At 36.6% G+C, this 17,759-nt stretch overlaps 3 protein-coding genes across 4 annotated transcripts; 1 reads left to right on the top strand and 2 right to left on the bottom strand.

The window, feature by feature from the left end:
* Nucleotides 1–1,301: 1,301 nt before the first annotated feature.
* LOC124181913 (ATP-dependent translocase ABCB1-like) lies at nt 1,302–7,562 on the bottom strand. The gene is made up of 19 exons (XM_046568617.1): nt 7,409–7,562; nt 7,273–7,330; nt 6,633–6,997; nt 6,378–6,549; nt 5,613–5,933; nt 5,326–5,550; nt 5,109–5,234; nt 4,825–5,028; nt 4,564–4,734; nt 4,239–4,400; nt 3,986–4,090; nt 3,683–3,844; nt 3,505–3,609; nt 3,007–3,372; nt 2,618–2,859; nt 2,361–2,520; nt 2,042–2,236; nt 1,592–1,945; nt 1,302–1,516 (listed from the first exon to the last, which is right to left on the bottom strand). The coding sequence occupies exons 1-19, from the start codon at nt 7,537–7,539 to the stop codon at nt 1,325–1,327; spliced, it is 3,816 nt and encodes a 1,271-aa protein (XP_046424573.1). The 5' UTR covers nt 7,540–7,562; the 3' UTR covers nt 1,302–1,324.
* A 214-nt stretch (nt 7,563–7,776) lies between these two features.
* On the bottom strand, nt 7,777–13,364 carry LOC124183060 (replication protein A 70 kDa DNA-binding subunit). The gene is made up of 13 exons (XM_046571057.1): nt 13,034–13,364; nt 12,914–12,961; nt 12,391–12,587; nt 12,095–12,261; nt 10,662–10,764; nt 10,415–10,577; nt 10,062–10,266; nt 9,858–9,970; nt 9,608–9,774; nt 9,284–9,521; nt 9,058–9,141; nt 8,783–8,977; nt 7,777–8,653 (listed from the first exon to the last, which is right to left on the bottom strand). Exons 1-13 carry the CDS (start codon nt 13,061–13,063, stop codon nt 8,540–8,542), a joined length of 1,824 nt encoding a protein of 607 aa, XP_046427013.1. The 5' UTR covers nt 13,064–13,364; the 3' UTR covers nt 7,777–8,539.
* A 460-nt stretch (nt 13,365–13,824) lies between these two features.
* LOC124183054 (ubiquitin carboxyl-terminal hydrolase 5) lies at nt 13,825–17,759 on the top strand. 2 transcript variants are annotated; one of them, XM_046571048.1, is made up of 13 exons: nt 13,825–14,121; nt 14,201–14,326; nt 14,589–14,750; nt 14,829–14,935; nt 15,031–15,558; nt 15,646–15,717; nt 15,822–16,014; nt 16,099–16,251; nt 16,326–16,507; nt 16,620–17,005; nt 17,143–17,352; nt 17,418–17,527; nt 17,618–17,759. In XM_046571048.1, the coding sequence occupies exons 1-13, from the start codon at nt 14,026–14,028 to the stop codon at nt 17,681–17,683; spliced, it is 2,391 nt and encodes a 796-aa protein (XP_046427004.1). In that variant the 5' UTR covers nt 13,825–14,025; the 3' UTR covers nt 17,684–17,759. The 2 variants fall into 2 exon arrangements, with proteins under 2 accessions (XP_046427004.1, XP_046427003.1); XM_046571047.1 differs by having other exon boundaries at nt 13,826–14,121; nt 14,574–14,750.

Below are 17,759 nucleotides of genomic sequence, written 5' to 3'. Positions count from 1 at the left end.
TTGGGCGACAGTATTCTCGGATAGTTTCTCTTCTTTGCCACGATCTCACTTTTTATTTACACTTCATATATTTTTTGTCACTTAATGAATAATTAATAAGGGTCCTGAATTTTAGAGAAACAATAGATTCTCAACTTTGATAAGTTACAATTTCTTTAATAAAAACGAATGAAAAATAAATCGGGTTATGACAAAGAAGATAGAGTATTCAATAATATTGTCGTCCAATTTGAGGTAAATTGGTTGAGCCATTTTTGGCATCATGAGCACTAAAAAATGTGTCACTGACAGCGAAATGGTCGACATTATTGTCAATAACAATGCTTCCTATCGACTGATCATAATAATGAAAAAATGTAAATCAAATTTAATCTACAGACTTTCGAATAAAATAAACGCCAATTGATTTGAAGAATTGGTCGTCAAGATGTAAATTCCCAAAATTTACCCAATTTTTTAGCAGCCTACTCACATATATATATATATGTAAATTTTCTTAGTTATATTTACTCGTGATTAATCACGAATCGTGAAATTTCATATTTAATCATTTAATAGGTATGTTCTATCAGGTAATTTTGTTTATCACAACAGATCTTACCGTAGAGATTAAACAGAATTAGAATTATGTAAGTTGAAAAAATAAAGTGCACTTTATTATCTGGTCCACCTGAGGTCTACATCATCAGTATGAATAAAAATGTGAAAGAATAATTTTTAACGCCATGATTTTATTTTTATTGTTAGTTTCTTTGGTACATTCAATATCGGGTCTTTCTCTGATCAACTTAGACTTTGGAAATGTCCGATGCCAGAGTTTCGTTGGCATTCATTGGATTAAAACGAAAATTTTTTTTTAACCAAAGCCTTATTTGCACTTCTGTTATTAGCTGTGTTAAAATGACGTATTATTAAAATTGGTCGCGTTTGTGTGTAGTCTACTCTCTTGGCAGAATTATATACTATGAAGAAATTTATATGAGCACAGTGATTGTGCAGGGATGCTATAAAATCGCTGCTAATCAACCGAAAGTGATGTGAATGTTAGCATAAGCAATCCAGGTAAAAAAAAAGATCAGTTTGATCGCCACATGCTATGTCCTTCAAATTTTGCTATAGGGCCAAAGAGATAAATTCACTATAATTCTATCTTCTAAACGATCTAATCATACTAAATCATAAGATTACGGATATATGAAATCGACATTGAAGTTAAGATGGGACATTTTCACACTCTAGATATCCACAGCCTAGCATGGAAATGTTAGTGCTATCAGAGGTTCAAGTATTAATACTAATGATTATAAATGCAACCCTTTATTTCTCATCCCTGTAACATACGTAATTTGTAGTACAGTCCTTTTTTAGCAACGAGCTCTGTATGCGTTCCACTTTCCACTACAACACCTTGGTCCAATACACATATCTTGTCTGCATCTTGGATAGTAGAAAGTCTGTGTGCGATAGTTATACAAGTTCTACCTTCTTTCGCTTCATCCAGTGCTGCTTGAACAATCTGCACAAGGGTGTAAAGAATAAATAAATGCCATGAATAACCGTATTTTCAGTGAGTATGGCTACAAAATCTTACCTTCTCACTTTCCATATCGAGAGCAGAGGTTGCTTCATCAAGCAAAAGAACTTTGGGATTCCTTATTAAAGCTCTGGCGATAGCTATTCTTTGTTTTTGACCTCCGGAAATCTGTGTACCTTTAGTACCGAGCTTGGTGTCATATCCGAGCGGAAGAGACAGGATGAACTCGTGTATATTGGCTTTTTTAGCGGCGCTGATAATATCTACCATCGGAACTTGTCGTGAATTATCGCCGTAGGCAATGTTTTCGGCAATTGTGCGGGCAAACAACGATGGTTCTTGTGATACTATCCCTAAATTAGATCTCAAGGAAACAAGGGTCACAGATGAAATATCTGTGTTATCCAGTTCCTAAAGAAAAACGCATTACTCATTACCTAAACTTTAACATCAGTTCAACATATCTAATGTTCATATCATTGATTTCTGAAACGTAAGATAACTTACAACAGTGCCTGAATTTGGATCATAAAATCGTTCAAGCAATTGAATAATTGTGCTTTTGCCACATCCACTTGATCCAATTAAGGCAATTGTTTTTCCGGAAGGAACATCAAGATCTAAAGCTTTTAAAATTGTGACTCCTGGTCTAGTCGGATACTCGAATGTAACTGAGTTGTATTCGACTTTACCCATGTCAGTCTGAAAGAGTTTGGGCATGTGAAAAGTCTTGTGAAGTAAAATTTAAGTTGATAAATCAAGTTGCGGATGGTGTGCCCAAAAAAGAATCAAAAACTGATGTTGAACGCTTCTAAAATATGCTCACCTGCTTCGTTTCTTGGGGGTTAGCTGGATCCACGATCTTTGGTTTTCTGTTAAATAGCGCAAAAACTTTGGCAGCTGCAATTAAACCCTTTTGGTAATCTGGTGCGAAGGCTGATGCATTAGCGACCATCACAGTGCCCATGATGAGAGCTTGGGCAACCCTTTTTGAAAATAAATAATTGATCGGATACGTTACGAATATATCAAATCAAATAAATACGTGTACCATTCAAGTTTCTCAGTGACTTGTTGACTCACTTGAAAACTATGGGATAGTCTAGTCCTTCGTTATTAATTAGCGTCCCGCCATACCACATAACAACAGCAAACGCATATAAAACAATAGACCTGGCACAGGCAAATACCAAAGCACGATAGTGGGTATTTCTTTTAGCAAGTTGGAAAGATGGATTCATTGCCTCTGCATATGCCAGCTGGAAAGTTTCCTCCCTGCCAAGTCCAGCGACTGTACGAATGTTGGTCACTGCTTCAACCGCAATCTAGAAGAACGAATACAACTTCAAAGTGAAAAAAAGGATAAATCATTAGTTGAAATTATAAACCATAGAATATTTTACAGAGAATCAAACCCAGCAAAATTTTGCAGCTAGGCTAGGAAATGAGTATTATACTATTGTCTAATATACCTTTGTAGAATCTTCCAAGGATTTCTGATACTTCAGAGCTTCGTGTGCCATCATGATACCTTGCATATAAATAGTAGCGAGAATAAATGGCATAAATGCAAGACCAACCAGTCCCAATCGCCACTCATAATACATGGAAATGGTCAGACCGAGCGTGATTGTACTGACTGACTGTATTAGGACACCGATTCGCTGTCCAGTTGCACCTTGTATAGCAGCAGCTTCGCCAGATAGTTTTGCACACAGAGATCCAGTTCCATTATTAGTATCGTCAAACCAAGCCATTTCTTGCTTTAACATTGCACCGAAAGCTAACTCACGCATACGCATCGTTAGTCGTTCACCAGCGAAGTCAAAAAGAAATATCTACAATGTTTAGTTTCATCATCATAGATGTAAATTGAAGTTTTCTTATAAATTAAGTAGATCAAACTAAAATCAATGTTATTCAGTGACATTAGTCGGAATCAGATTATATTGAAATCGAGAATAATTTACCTGTATGAAAGTTACAATCCCAATTGCGAAACCAATACCTACGAAGTATAGACAATAAACGTTGGATTCGCTTCTAATTTGCTCAGTATCAGAATATGATAAAACCTGTAATAATCAATTCATGAATACCAATGAGTTTGCTTTTAAGGTAAGACATAATCGCATACATGATTCTTACTCCGATTATATCACCAAACAGGATAGCAAATACTGGTGGAGCACAGCCGACAATAATAGATGCCAAACATGCGATAATAATATAATGAATTTCAGGCATGTTATATTTTATAACGTTCCTGATAGAGATGTTCCCTGTGTCTATAGCTTCTGTTTCAAAATCCTATAAAATATGACCAACAACAACGAGAATTATCAATGCTTATGTACAGAAACTTATCATTTAAGGAGACTGAATTATACTAGGTAATAACCGATACTGAATAAGGTTCGTTATTGTACAACTTGAAGAAAGAAAACCCACCTTTACATTCGTAACAATTTTTTGATCATCTTCGTCATCACTGTCGTTATCCTTTGCATAACTGAGTAAGATATTTGCCCCGTCAGCTTCTTCGCTTTCATATATCTAAAGTAGTAAAGCACTGATAAATCTTGTAAAATAATTGACAGGAAGATGACAAAAGTATCATTAATCTCATAAAGTATATAATAGTGTAAGGTATTTATCAGCATTTCGCTAGTTTCAATTATCTGGGCTATAACACGAGACTCACCTGCGTAGTTACAAGTTCATAGTAATGTTTTTTGAATGCCATTAATTCATTGTGATTCCCTTGCTCTACCACTAAGCCTTTAGAAAGTACAATAATTTTATCTGCACTTCTTATTGTAGATAGTCTGTGCGCTACAATAATTGTAGTTCTTCCTTCACTTGCCTGAAATGGTATAACGTTGAAACATTACACTTATTTTTAAATGAATCATGCTTTCATCTTATAATATATAGATCAAGTAATGGTATTTTCTCTACTTTGAATCAGATTTTGTTGTACAGTGTAATGTCGCAACCATTTACACGTAGAAAATAAATTGAATTACCTTATCAAGTGCAGCTTGTACTTTTGCTTCACTGCGTGTATCTAGAGCCGATGTAGCTTCGTCAAGGAGCAAGATCTTTGGGTTTCGTACAATCGCTCTGGCTATTGCGATTCTTTGTTTTTGTCCACCTGAAATTTGAGCTCCCCTTTCACCAACCAATGTATCATATCCCTGAAACCAACAGAAGCTTAAATTTCAATTTCAAGTCAAAATTCAATTGAATTGAGACTTAGTATGTATGAGACATCTTACAACATTTACCTTGTGCAATTTTATGATGAAATCATGAGCGTTTGCCTTCTTAGCTGCAGCAGTAATCTCTTCGTCAGTCGCATCAATTTTTCCATAACGAATATTCTCAGCAATAGTTGTACCAAATAGCACAGGCTCCTGACCAACAACTCCTATGTTACTTCTCAACCATGACACATTCAGATCTTTCAAGTCATGCCCATCCAAGAGAATCTGAAAGACAAACGTCTTTAAATTTTTAAGAACTGCACAGACAAAGTTCCTGATATGAGGATATTGGAGTGCAAACTTACTTGCCCCTCGGACGGATCGTAGAATCTTTGTAAAAGCTGAATACAAGTTGATTTACCGCATCCTGATCCACCTACTAATGCCACAGTCTCTCCAGGATTGATCCTGAGGTTTAAACTCTTCAATACCTATTATTAAGACTTTCAGTATATACACTTGTACCATAGCGTAAATGTTGTCATTGAATGAAGAATTTTGTGCGAGCCAATGATAACAAACCTCAACATTTGGTCTTGAAGGATATTTGAAAAGAACATTTTTAAACACGATTTGTCCATTTATCTCCATTGGTTTATTACCATCATTCGACAAGCTGTTAATAGAAGAGTTTCTCTCAATAACAGCAAAAATTTTAGAACCTGCTGCCTTAGCGGTTCCAAAAGCGTCAATAAATGGCGAAGCTGTTCCGAAGTTTTGGCAACCCATCAGGATGGCAAAGAATATCTGTGAAGTTTTTCATGAACCTTCAGACTGTTAAACAAATGTGGCTTATTAAAACAACTTACTGTGATCATATTAGCAGCATTATAAGTTTGTTCACTCTCATCAAGATCTCTTTCTTCGATAACAAGTCCAACGCCAAACCAAAATGATAATGCATAGTTAGAATATATGAAGATCCACGATAATCCAAACCCCAGGCCAGAAAAAAAACCTTTCTTTACGTTGTTATAATACGCATACGACAAATTTTCGGCATATCTTTTGAGTTCTAGCTTTTGCCCTTCAAATGCAACCACAGTGCGCATTGCTGATAGTACTTCTTCAGCAATTGTTCCTGCTTTGGCGTACGCTTCAATTTCGTGGCGGGACAACCGAGAAGTTATCTAAACAATGTTCACATATATGTAATTTTATTTTGAAGGTAGAATAAAGTATTATAAAAGTTATCATTTATATATATATAACTACGGAATAAAGAGCAGTATTAAAATACTATAAGACAATTGTATTTTTCGCAGAATACCAAAGAAAACTTTGTAATATTATTCTGATATCTTATAACACATATCCTGCGATAAGTGAAATATAGTCCTGTTTTAGATTATGTGAATTTTGTGTATTATGCCAATGGAAAAATGTTAGATTTAATCTGTTATTCATATGATAACTCCAATCAATACTTAAATTCAGATAAGCTGCAAAACGTGCTTGAGTTATGCCATGTGACGTAATATGTGATACAGTGCAAGACGAAAAGACAAAATTGGGTCAGTGGAGAAAGTTTGTCAGTGTCAAATTGCCTGTGAAAACTAAATTGGAATATTTACCCTCATAATTGTCTCCATTATTAGGACTGCGATAGGGAATGTGACGAGACAGACTAGAGCGAGTGCCCATCCCCTTACAAATCCTAGTACAAAGCAGCTCACAACAGAACTCATATTGTGGATGAACATAACGGCCTTTTCCGAGATTCCATCTTCTAGTTTAGTTATATCCCTTTTAAAACATTATATATAAGTTGTGACATCAATAATAGCAAAGATTGACTCTATCAACTAATAGTTTGTAACGGTACTCACTCCGCCAATCTGCTTGCTATATCGCTACTTGGGTTCAAGTCATACCATGAAACCTCTTGATGCAAAGCAGATTGAAAGTACATGTTCCGGATTCGGTATATCTGACGTTGCCCAACGTAATTGTAGATAACAATGCTCACATAAGAAAATATTAGCAAGAAAGTAGCGACACTGACGTTCCCTATCGAAAATAATATAACTGCATCCATGAGCCCTGTGGAATCAGCAGTTAGCGTTGCATCTACCACTGCTCCGACGAGCTGGCCAAATAGCAGTGTATTAATTGGTGCACAACATCCAGTGGCGATGGCACAAATGCCACCAATAATGAGAAGAAACTTGTCCAAAGCATTAGTGTATCTGTACTGTAAAAGAAAATCTGACATGTATAGAGATACCTAGTCATTCGATAGTCTGACTGAATTATTAGTGGGAGGGTAATTCGTAATGAGAATCAATATAAAATTATGTCAATTAATAAAATCTGCCAATGAACTCCGATTATTCGCTATCTTCTTGATAAAATTTACCCGCAATAAGGCACCTCATCCTAATTACATTGGCACTTTAGCAGTTTATTTAGAGGGTAAATTTTACCAGGGAGGTGGAACAACCAAGTCATAGTAAATAAAATACTTACCAACTTGTAATATGCAATTGGTCGGTATTTTGTGGGTTTCGTTAACTCTATTGTTTGGCTGAAAATTAATGTGTAAAAACGTAAGTACAATGTATAAAGTAATACAAGCTTTTCATTATTATTCAAAATAACTGACCTTTTCTCAGTTCCATCAATTGTGTGTTCGTTAATTCGAAACCCTGTTATTTTAATGGGATCTGTGTTAGGAAATTCAGTTGCACGTTTTTCATCTGGCAGAGTTAGTTTCAATTTTTTAGAACTCTTCATGATTGTTTTGTCAATGTCGACTGACACTATACTAAGTTATATTATACGAGATATTCCAAGCAACACGTGTCATATCAGTACACTATCAAGATATAGAAAAATTACTTTGTCAATTTATAGTCAGAAACATAAGCTTATCAGAATGTAGTAAGTGACTTGCTGAATTAAGATTATCAGATATGATCAGTTTTGTAGCAAAATATCTGTCTGACAAAAATGTTGAATTCACTTCTTTCATTTTCCTTTAACTTCAATTTTTTATTTATAAAACATTTTAAAATAATTTTTCTCAAGTTTTCTTATTTAGTAATATGCCCATAAATTTAAAAAAAACGACCTTGATACGAAATATTGCCAGTTCCAGAACTTGCTTTCTCATAAATGTATTAGGGGTGTTAGAGTTATTATCATTGATCGTGAGCCTACGAAAATTTCCAGGCTAATCAGACCTCAGCATAACTGCCAACATTCTTCATAGCTGCCGATTTTCAGTTCACGTATCTCGAGTTAAAATACGACCAAATTTACAGCAAAATTCGAAGTTTATTTTAATAAGTATGCGAGTAAATATATGTACCGTATTGTTCAGAGTACAAGCCAACCCCCAATTCTAAGACAGTATTTGAGGGAGTTTTTCTTAGTTAACTACACATAAGACGAGGACGATTTTGGCGGATGCTAACAAAAAAAAAAAAAAAAAAAACCTTGGGGTATATTCGGAACAATACGGTATTTATAAATGGTACAATATATTCGAGCACATAGAGCAAAGATCGTGGAATATTGGTGATCAATTAAAAATATTCATTAGAGTAGCAATATTAATGGGACACTTATATAAATTAACTTAATATATTGATAACATTAAACCGAATCAGCATTGCATAAATTGTACAAACCGCTGTTACAAGCTCGGTATAGTGAAAATAACAATAATAATAATAATAATACCTTACAATAACGTTTCAACATTTAAGTAATCGAAACTTGGGCAAAAAATTTATGCCTTGCCCATGTTGGAAAGTTCTTTAATTTGCGCGATCAGATGATTGTTGTAGCTTTTAATATCCAGCGGCGTCACATTCACTACGGTGGACTTCAATCTGTTCTCATCCTGTAAAAACAAATGGCATCTAAGCTTAGGTGCTGAAAAACAGTTGTTCCAATTTAGAACTGGATAAAAATTATATTTGGTATCCTGAAAAAGTAACCTACAAATTTGAATGGAAGCTGAATGACTTACGCTATAGTTTTCCATTTTTACTCTCAATTTGAGAAGGAAAGTTTTGAAAGCAGATTCACCGAACTTTTCAAGAAACGCTTCATCATCATTATCCTTCAATTCACCAATTTCTTGTGCCGTCATTCCCAAAATCTTTCCAGCCTCGTCATTGAACGCGGTTACCCATTGGTTGTCTGTCCAGTCTGCGAGATTGATCTGAGACAAGAATATTCATGATTGAGTCACAAGACTGCACTCTTAGAAATTGACACACTAATATTGTATTTGATACTCACACTGGCCAGCAGTCGATATTTGAAGTTTGGATAGTTCCTGTTACACTTTTCACAACGATACATTTCATTGGACTGATCGATAAGCTGTTGTATGGAAAAAAAAAATTATTGTTGGGCTACATTTGGGTATATTATTCTTTCACTGAGGCATTTGTTTCAAAGTGTGACATTTTTAAGGGCAATTTTTCCAGATGTGCGCGCTTCATCAGTATCACGAGTTACTTACTTTTTTTTTACAGTCATCGGTCGGGCACGCTTTGTAAAGAGAGTTTTCGGTCCTTATCATATTGATAGTTGCCTTGACGATGAAGTAGTCGGGAGTTTCTCTGCAGCCCAGCTGCATGTCTTTAGCCTCCTTGAACGTCAACCACGGACCATTCATTCCCCCACTGCCACCGCCCAACCCCTTAGAAATGGTATGCACATTCTCTGTGCATCCAGTTGTGTTGTACCAACCACGGAGCCTAATAAGTAACAATGATATTCATTCAAAATGTCTCATTGTGTGCAAATCTCTTGCTATGAGAATCGGAAGATTGATAGTTTGTACCTATGAGCTTCGGGAATGTCTGGGTCAATCTGGAGCACTGACGAGTTAAGGGTAGACAGAGATTTTCCACCATTAAATTCGGCAAGACGTGCACCTTTCACGGCAACAACGGGATTAGAAGATCCATCAAACTCGTCCGCCTGGGTTCCCCATAATGTGAGAGTAACCTGAATTGAATAAGATGTGACAATTAGTCAGTTTTACTAGGTATGTTGAACTTGTGGTGATATGCTAGAAATTCTTCTGGTACCATTGTATTGCTTTCGTCAACAAGATTGACATCCCTCTTCTTAAGCTCTTTTCTTGTAGTCCTCGCAACTACAGTTGTGATATCACTACAAGATTTGCAAACGCCAAGCACATCTAGAAAAAAGAATATACCAGTACGAGTAAAAAAATATTTGATATCTCATTTCTTAACACAGGTCCGTAAATGGGAATAACAAAAACATACCAATTATTGCATTCGGCTCCTTCCCATCAATTTCACTGATTGGTGCAAAATCGTACTTCACTGTTGGGATCTCGTCAGAATCGTCGTGACAAGGAACAACCTCTGTTTCGGATGTCATTGTCATCTCGTATTCATTTTTCAAATTACTGAATTGCTTGTTCGCTGGCTTCAGTTGACAACGTGAAATGTAGTAAATTTTGCCAAACTAGTAAGAAAGAAAAGCTTGATAAAAAAAATTTGAATAATTTTAACACTATATTACATTACTATAACAACTGATATTAGTCACAAGTTAATGTGTAGTCACAAGTAGTCACAAATGATTGCATGAAAATGAGTTAATCTGAACATACCTCGATCATGTTGTAAAATTTGTCACATTGATCTCTGAATGCAGTGCAGCGAATCTCGCCAGTCTCATCGACTAAATCCATAGAAAAGAGAGAACCTTCGCCACGTGCATTGCTCCACGTTTTTATAGCTGACTTATTGGCTACTCTAGCTCTGATTACCCACCTGTTAAGTAAATACACAACTTTCAATTTGTAGTTGCATATTTTTTACACCACAAAAACTAAAACTGCTAAATGACATGATTACCTGTTTTGATAAGGACTCAGGGCTTCTATCGGTGTAGTTGCGATACCAGCACCAGAGGATACTGAATCATTAAGATAAGATTGCTGCTGTCTTCCAGGACGAACTATTAAAAGTGAGATTTATATATAATTTTGCCAAATGACCACAAATTCAGTTTAAAAAAAAAAAAAAAAAAATAGTGTTTCGCCATAGCATAACATAAGAATAAAAAGGTTAATTATAAGAAATAAGTAAATATGAATCTTTTAGTGTTTAACAGTATCAAAATAGTATTTAAGGGATTAGGTGGGTTTCAAAAGCTCAAAATAAGTACATTTTTATGAACTTTTTTTTTATTTAATCAACAGAATATTTCATTCCATCAATTTAACACATAAAAGATACATATTTTATAAGTAGTTTGTGAAATTTTCATTGAAAAATATTGAAAATTAAGGCGTGGACACGTCGTCTGCTATGACCCCTCAAAAAAAAGTTCTCTCGGTGTAGTCAGGATAACTCATGACAGATTCATCTGAAATGCAAAAACCAAAAATTTTCTGTCAGTAGATGTTTAAAACTCGTGCTTGGACGAAGGGAAAAAAAAAAACAAAAATTACATTTTTGGCGGCGTTGAAAACAAAAAACCCTTATTTTGAGTAAAATTTGCACCCTTCATGGCCTTGAAAAATTACTTGGAATAGAAAAAAAAAAAATTCCTTCGTTCAAGCACGAGATAATGTTATTTTGAAGAAGTGTGCAAAATTTGAAAGAGATCGGTTCATAAGTTTTCGAGAAATCGTGACTACCGATTTCAAAAATGTAGTTTCGAGAAAAACGCGATTGAAGATTTACATTCAAATAACATGTAAATAATCGTACTTACACCGTATAATGATGCAAACCCACGTTTTTCCACGTGCCATCACCTGACACGGTAACATCTGTCGTATCTTCAACATTATTTTCATCACACGTCAATTTTTTTTCTTGATTTGCAGCAGACAACAAAATTGATTCGGTAACAGTTATGACGCACTCATGTATTTTATCAACATAAAAATTGTACGTTGATGCATTCAAGAATGAGGAACTTATATCCATCAAACCACAGAATTTTTTACATCCGGCAAGTCCTAAGCCTAGTATTCGCATCACAAAAATAAACGAACAATAGCTAAGCAGCTGCCTCGATATACCAGCCTCCATATACCTGCGTCACGCTCGGTTATAGCCTGATGGGTGAAACATCCAAAGGCTATATCTCTTAGAATATGACTCGGATCGTTTTAAAATTTTAAAGGAATATTCTCAACATATTCAATTATAAGATAGGCAAAAAAAAAAGAATTCGACTTTTTGAAATTTTGAAACCCACCTAATCCCTTGATTAAGATTGGATAATACCGACGATTCTGATTCATGCAATAACACAAGTGTTTTTCACGGTTTACCAGAATTTGAGGAATTATTAGTTTTTGGTACAGGCGCTGCTAATCGGGCAGCAGGAGTAGAATCTCCGTTCTGTACATTGCCGTCTTGCTGGGTAGGATTTCCTATTTTGCAGCCCACTTCAGTGCCCGGAATCTTAACGTCAATGTTGAGTATGACCATCACTCTCCTGATTGATTAAATAGTAAACCGAAATTCAGAAAAAACATCAGCAATCCATGAAAAAATATGTCCGACGATTCTAATAAAAAAAACTAGTGATATAGAACATGTAACACTTGTTTTCCTGTGAACTTACTTCTGTGTTCCTGAATTGTTGATCATACTAATTGCGTATCGATTAACTTGGCATACGGAAAACTCAGTCAGTTGGTCGTTGGTAATCAGCGAGTTTAGCTGTGTAGCCAACATCGCGTATGAGTTAATTCTTTTGCCATCTGAAACTAGGAGGCGATAGCGCTCCTGAGTGCTCGCCGATTGCAGCTTTTTGTGTCCCTGAAAGAAAAGTATTATGACGAAACAAGAATTTCCAGAAATAGTAGATAGAACAGGGGAAGTTTGAAAACAAAATATTAAACATCTGAGCCAACGAAGGTGCTTTACTTCAAGGATGTATCATAATAGTTAAAAGAATAATTCAATCTCAATTGTATTAGAATGAAATGAAGTATGTGGATTAAGCGACTGTTCGATCGTTATTATTTTGGAGTATTGGTGGATTGATGCTTCAGCGTGACTGTTGGCAGATGGTTAACAATGAAATTCTGTTTTATGGGTATCCAGTGTATGAATCATGTATAATATTGAATGGATCTGCTCACCAATATCTGTAAAATCGGTTTTTCGACCTCTACACCGTTCATGATTTGCTGTGGGAAAAAATTCATTGACATGAACGATTATTACACGAATATGTTAATAAGATACGTCAGGAAACTTACGTCCAAGGCTCCTTCACTAAGTTCGTACATTATTCCGGGATAACGAGAAGCGGTCACCTGTTCAATTCTCAAAAAATATCTGAAAGTTTGAAGAACCGTGAGTAGGAGATTCACTTGCTCAGTGTCGTTAAAACGTAAAGGAAGTGAGGTTGGTGAAGCGTGCCTCGAAGACACCGGACAAGTTGTTTCGCGCCAAACAATGAAATAACAAGGATTCCTTGTTCCTCATTTCATATATCATAGACCTTCCTCGACAGAATAAGGAGTCTTATTGGCCTCCTTCTTTCAAGGCAGATCTCGAGCTTCCTTGAGGAAACCTTCGGCACTGCGATTGGCTGTTTCGTTTCATGTAGCCAACGCTTGCGCTTGCGCTTGGCGTCTGTGCACTTATGACCCGTATGACGCGGATCACAGCCAGTTTACAGGTTAACTTCTTTGAGGTTATACACTCTCATCTGCAGTTTTACCACTATAAGCAATCACATATCCCTAAATATGTCTTCCTTCTGGAAGGGAGAGCCAAGTTGTGACTATGAAACGAGGACGCCTCGAGATTCAAGGAAGCCTTCATCAAGGCGTTCTTTATCCTTGAGATAAGGAGGGACTATGAATACGGGTGTTAGCTACCAGTGCTGTCAGCAATCTCTTATTTCTTTTGCACTGCTGAATTCGGGAGTAGCTGTATCTCTATCATAGGAAGTTTTTAGCCTTGGCCAGCTAATTTCGGGAATGAATAGCCAACGGTTTCGCATTCGCTATTACATATAACTATGTGTTGCAGTAAAACGCCGCTTGACTGTTGATTTCCGGTTCCACATCGGTTTCCCCTTGATTAACGCAAATCATTGACATCAATTGTGGCCGGCTAGATATTTGTTGGTTATATTCATCATATTTACAAAAAGAATGAAACTACGGACTGTCTAGTGCGTAAAGAATCCTCCTGATATTAATTTCCCACGTATATTAAATTAGATCTACTGTTTGACACGATGGGCGAGCTAGTACAGTACTTAAATAAAATAAAAATACCCCAGCGGGGAGACAAAATATATAAAGATGAATGTGTTTTCTCGTTTGACACACCAGTGAGTTTCATATTTTATTCTGTCGCACTGTACCTCTCATTTTTCCGAATCAAGTCTAATCGTATAAATTCTATACAAGGAATCGCCGAATGGACTCTACCTCAATCTTACAACATATTTGGGACTAGGTCAGGATCATGTCGATGCTTACTATCAAAGGACCAATAACCCTGTATTTCTTCGCTTGAAGAGATCAAAAAAAGAAGTAAGTATGCTTCCTTTACTTGTTTTCAATTATAGCTTACCATATGCAGTTACATTCTGCAAAATTTATTCCAAAATGTTACGGCTAAGTTCTCAAGGCATAACGTATAAGTTTCTTTCTAAATATATTTACGAGAGTCGTTGAATGCAGTGGAAACAGATGGTGAAACAACAATTAAAAATACACTTCTGGATACTGACATTTATGGCACTTATTTTTCCAACTATTTATCTATAACGTATTACAGATACCTGCCGAGCAGCAAGGGGATGGTCCTGAGAAAAAAATAACCCGTTTAGCGATCGGGGTTGTGGGAGGATTCACACCGGATACTAAAAAATACGAGTATGATGAATCCTATGAGATTGTTATATTGCCCAATTATGTAACAATACCGTATCCTAAGGATGATTTGCCTGAACAAGTATGTGCTATATTAAGTAGTGCGGAAATAAGCAGTATCCAGTGAAGAATTTAAATCAATCGTTAAATTATTCGCCAGGTTAAAACTGCCATAAAATCTCTATTGGAAGCAGAGTCTGCCTCAAAGTTAGCAGAAACAGAAGCCTTAGCTGGAACTTGGGACGGAGAAGCGAGAATAGTTTCAAAGTAATAGACAAAACTGACGAAATTGATAATATTGGCTTTACATGTACTGAATTATTATTACCAAGGCTAAACCAGGTTATTTTTTCATTATCCAGGCATGCGGCAAATTTAAAACAGTTGGGCAATGGAAAGAAGATTCCACCAAGCGGCTGGAAATGTGAGAACTGTGATTTGACCACGAACCTATGGCTCAATTTAACCGATGGGTCAATACTCTGCGGGCGGAAGTTTTATGACGGAACTGGTGGGAATGATCATGCCATTGAACACTATCGCACCACGGGCCACCCTTTGGCTGTTAAGCTCGGAACAATCACCAAAGAAGGAAAAGGGGATGTTTTTTCTTACGATGAAGATGACATGGTTGAAGATCCGCATCTTATCACGCATCTAGCACACTGGGGCATCAATATTACCCATATGGAGAAGACTGATAAATCTATGGTCGAATTAGAGTTGGACCTTAATCAGAAATTTGACGAATGGGTAGCACTTCAGGAGGCTGCGAGCAAATTAACTGCTATTTACGGCCCTGGATACACGGGACTCGTTAATTTGGGTAATTCCTGTTATCTGAATAGCGTCATGCAGATGGTGTTCACTATACCTGACTTTATAAAAAGGTAAATTCTTCACCATAAACTCCTAGTCTGTCGAATTCGTTCTCTTTGACAAATTTGTTTACTGTGTGCTCTGTTGTACGATTGCAGATATGTTGAGGGAGCTCCGCAACTTTTTCAACAGTCTGGCAATGATCCTGCAAACGATTTTAATACACAAATGTAAGTTTTGCAAAGTATGCTTCGTTGATCATGCCCAATAGTTATCACTAAACAATACAAGATATCTTTGGAAGTATGCATACATAACGAAGCAATGTTATCAGGGCAAAATTAGGAGTGGGTCTAGTCTCTGGGAAGTACTCTGTTCAGCCGCCGTCTGGCTCAGAAGACGAACGACGCCAAGGCATACCTCCGAGAATGTTCAAGACTCTTGTCGGTCGTAGTCATCCGGACTTTTCAACCAACCATCAGCAAGATGCACAAGAATTTTTCCTCCGGCTGATAGATCTTTTAGATGTAATTATTAGATCATTACAGAATCTGTAACCAGAGCACACTTTTTTTAATAATCGAATCATTAAGTAACTTTCTGTTGAGTAGCGCAATAGCCGTCATCAAGCCAATCCTGCAGATTGCTTTAAATTTAAAGTGGAGGAAAGATATCAATGTGGAGGATCTGGCAAAGTTAAGTACACTCATCGTCCTGAATATTTGCTGCCACTTCCCATACCGCTCAAAGCAGCTGTAAATCAGGTACGATTTTATGACAATTTTTTGTCTATCACGCTATTGTTGCGATCCATGAACCGCTAGTTTCGTGTGCACAGGAAGAAGTCGCTGCTTTTGAGGCAAAGAAAAAGGAAGTAGAAGCAAAGGGTCAAAAGATGGATTCCAACAGCATCGTCAGACCTCGAATAAAACTTTCATCGTGTCTGGAGATGTTCACCCAGCCTGAAATTGTAGAACAATTTTATAGTACAGCTCTAAACCAGAAAACAAATGCATGCAAGTACGGTCTATTTTTTAGAAAACATTTATCTAGCTTATTTTATACTTTGTTCGCACAAACGTACATAACTTTTTTTAAACAATGGCACTGATAAGATGAACTACTTTCACAGGGTCACGAGTCTCGCAAGTTTTCCGGATTACTTGGTTATTCATCTAAAAAAATTCACCCTGAGAGAAGATTGGATCCCCATTAAATTGGACGTTGCTATCGAGATGCCAGATCAGTTGGATTTAAGTATGCTTCGTGGGCTGGGATTACAAAGTGGAGAAGAATTGCTACCGGAACTTGCCGGCTCTGAACCGCCACCTCCTGTTTTCGATGAAGCCATTCTCGAACAGTTGAAGGATATGGGTTTTCCACCAGAAGCTTGCAAGAGATCGTTATTCTTCACGGAAAATCGAGGCTTGGAAGCCGCAACTAACTGGCTCATGGAGCATATCCTAGATTCCGATTTTGCAGATCCATTTGTGCCTCCAGGTATCGACATGAAGGCAGGCAAGTAATTCTGTGAAATTTCAAAATGATTAATTACGTTATGAAACATTGGCATGGTGAATTATTCAGTAGTTGTAAAAAGAAATGAGCGTGTCGAAAAGCCAAGAGATTTGAATTAATGAAATCTCTAATTTTAGGAAAAACGGACTTCAAACCGAACGAAGAAGCCCTCCAAATGGTGATGAGCATGGGTTTCACCAAAGAACAAGCAACTAAGGCTTTGAAAGCAACCGATAACAATCTCGAACGCGCAGCAGACTGGATTTTCAGTCACCAAGCAGAACTGGATGCTCCTGACACAGAAGAAGGTCCGGTGCAGGATGCTGCGTTTAGAGATGGAAATGAACGTGAGTTATGCATTAATCATGACTTAAAGTATCGAGTCAAATATTAAATTTTCATTTTGATTCAGGATACAAATTAGTTGGTTTCATTTCTCATATGGGTACCTCAACTATGGTTGGCCACTACGTTTGTCATTTGCTGAAAGATAATCGCTGGGTAATATTCAACGATGAAAAGGTGAGCGTTATGTCTTCTGAGACATTTCTTTTGTATGCTACCAAAATCATAATGTGCAGCGCATTTCATTGAGTTGTATCTACATTCCAGGTTGCACTATCTGAAAATCCACCAAAGGAACTGGGCTACTTATACCTGTATCAACGTATCGAATAGAAATTTGAATGGGCATGTTTTGTAAAAACTTTTTATCGTACACCAAAATTTAACAATAAAATAAAAATCTAAATCA

The sequence above is a fragment of the Neodiprion fabricii genome, chromosome 5, assembly GCF_021155785.1.
Source record: "Neodiprion fabricii isolate iyNeoFabr1 chromosome 5, iyNeoFabr1.1, whole genome shotgun sequence".
NCBI lineage: Eukaryota > Metazoa > Arthropoda > Insecta > Hymenoptera > Diprionidae > Neodiprion > Neodiprion fabricii.
This window is presented reverse-complemented; position numbering and strand designations above follow the sequence as displayed.

Excerpts from the sequence above, each read along its gene's own strand:
- LOC124181913 (XM_046568617.1), bottom strand. The coding sequence starts at position 7,539 with ATGAAGAGTTCTAAAAAATTGAAACTAACTCTGCCAGATGAAAAACGT. Across the intron at positions 6,998-7,272 it reads CAATTGCATATTACAAGTTG|TACAGATACACTAATGCTTT; the intron begins GTAAGTATTTTA and ends TTTCTTTTACAG. Across the intron at positions 5,235-5,325 it reads CTTCAAGACCAAATGTTGAG|GTATTGAAGAGTTTAAACCT; the intron begins GTTTGTTATCAT and ends TCTTAATAATAG.
- LOC124183060 (XM_046571057.1), bottom strand. The coding sequence starts at position 13,063 with ATGTACGAACTTAGTGAAGGAGCCTTGGAC. Across the intron at positions 12,962-13,033 it reads TTAGTGAAGGAGCCTTGGAC|CAAATCATGAACGGTGTAGA; the intron begins GTAAGTTTCCTG and ends TTTTTCCCACAG. Across the intron at positions 8,978-9,057 it reads AATATCGACTGCTGGCCAGT|ATCAATCTCGCAGACTGGAC; the intron begins GTGAGTATCAAA and ends TTCTTGTCTCAG.
- LOC124183054 (XM_046571047.1), top strand. The coding sequence starts at position 14,026 with ATGGGCGAGCTAGTACAGTACTTAAATAAAATAAAAATACCCCAGCGG. Across the intron at positions 14,122-14,200 it reads TTTTCTCGTTTGACACACCA|GAATCGCCGAATGGACTCTA; the intron begins GTGAGTTTCATA and ends ATTCTATACAAG. Across the intron at positions 14,327-14,573 it reads TGAAGAGATCAAAAAAAGAA|ATACCTGCCGAGCAGCAAGG; the intron begins GTAAGTATGCTT and ends AACGTATTACAG.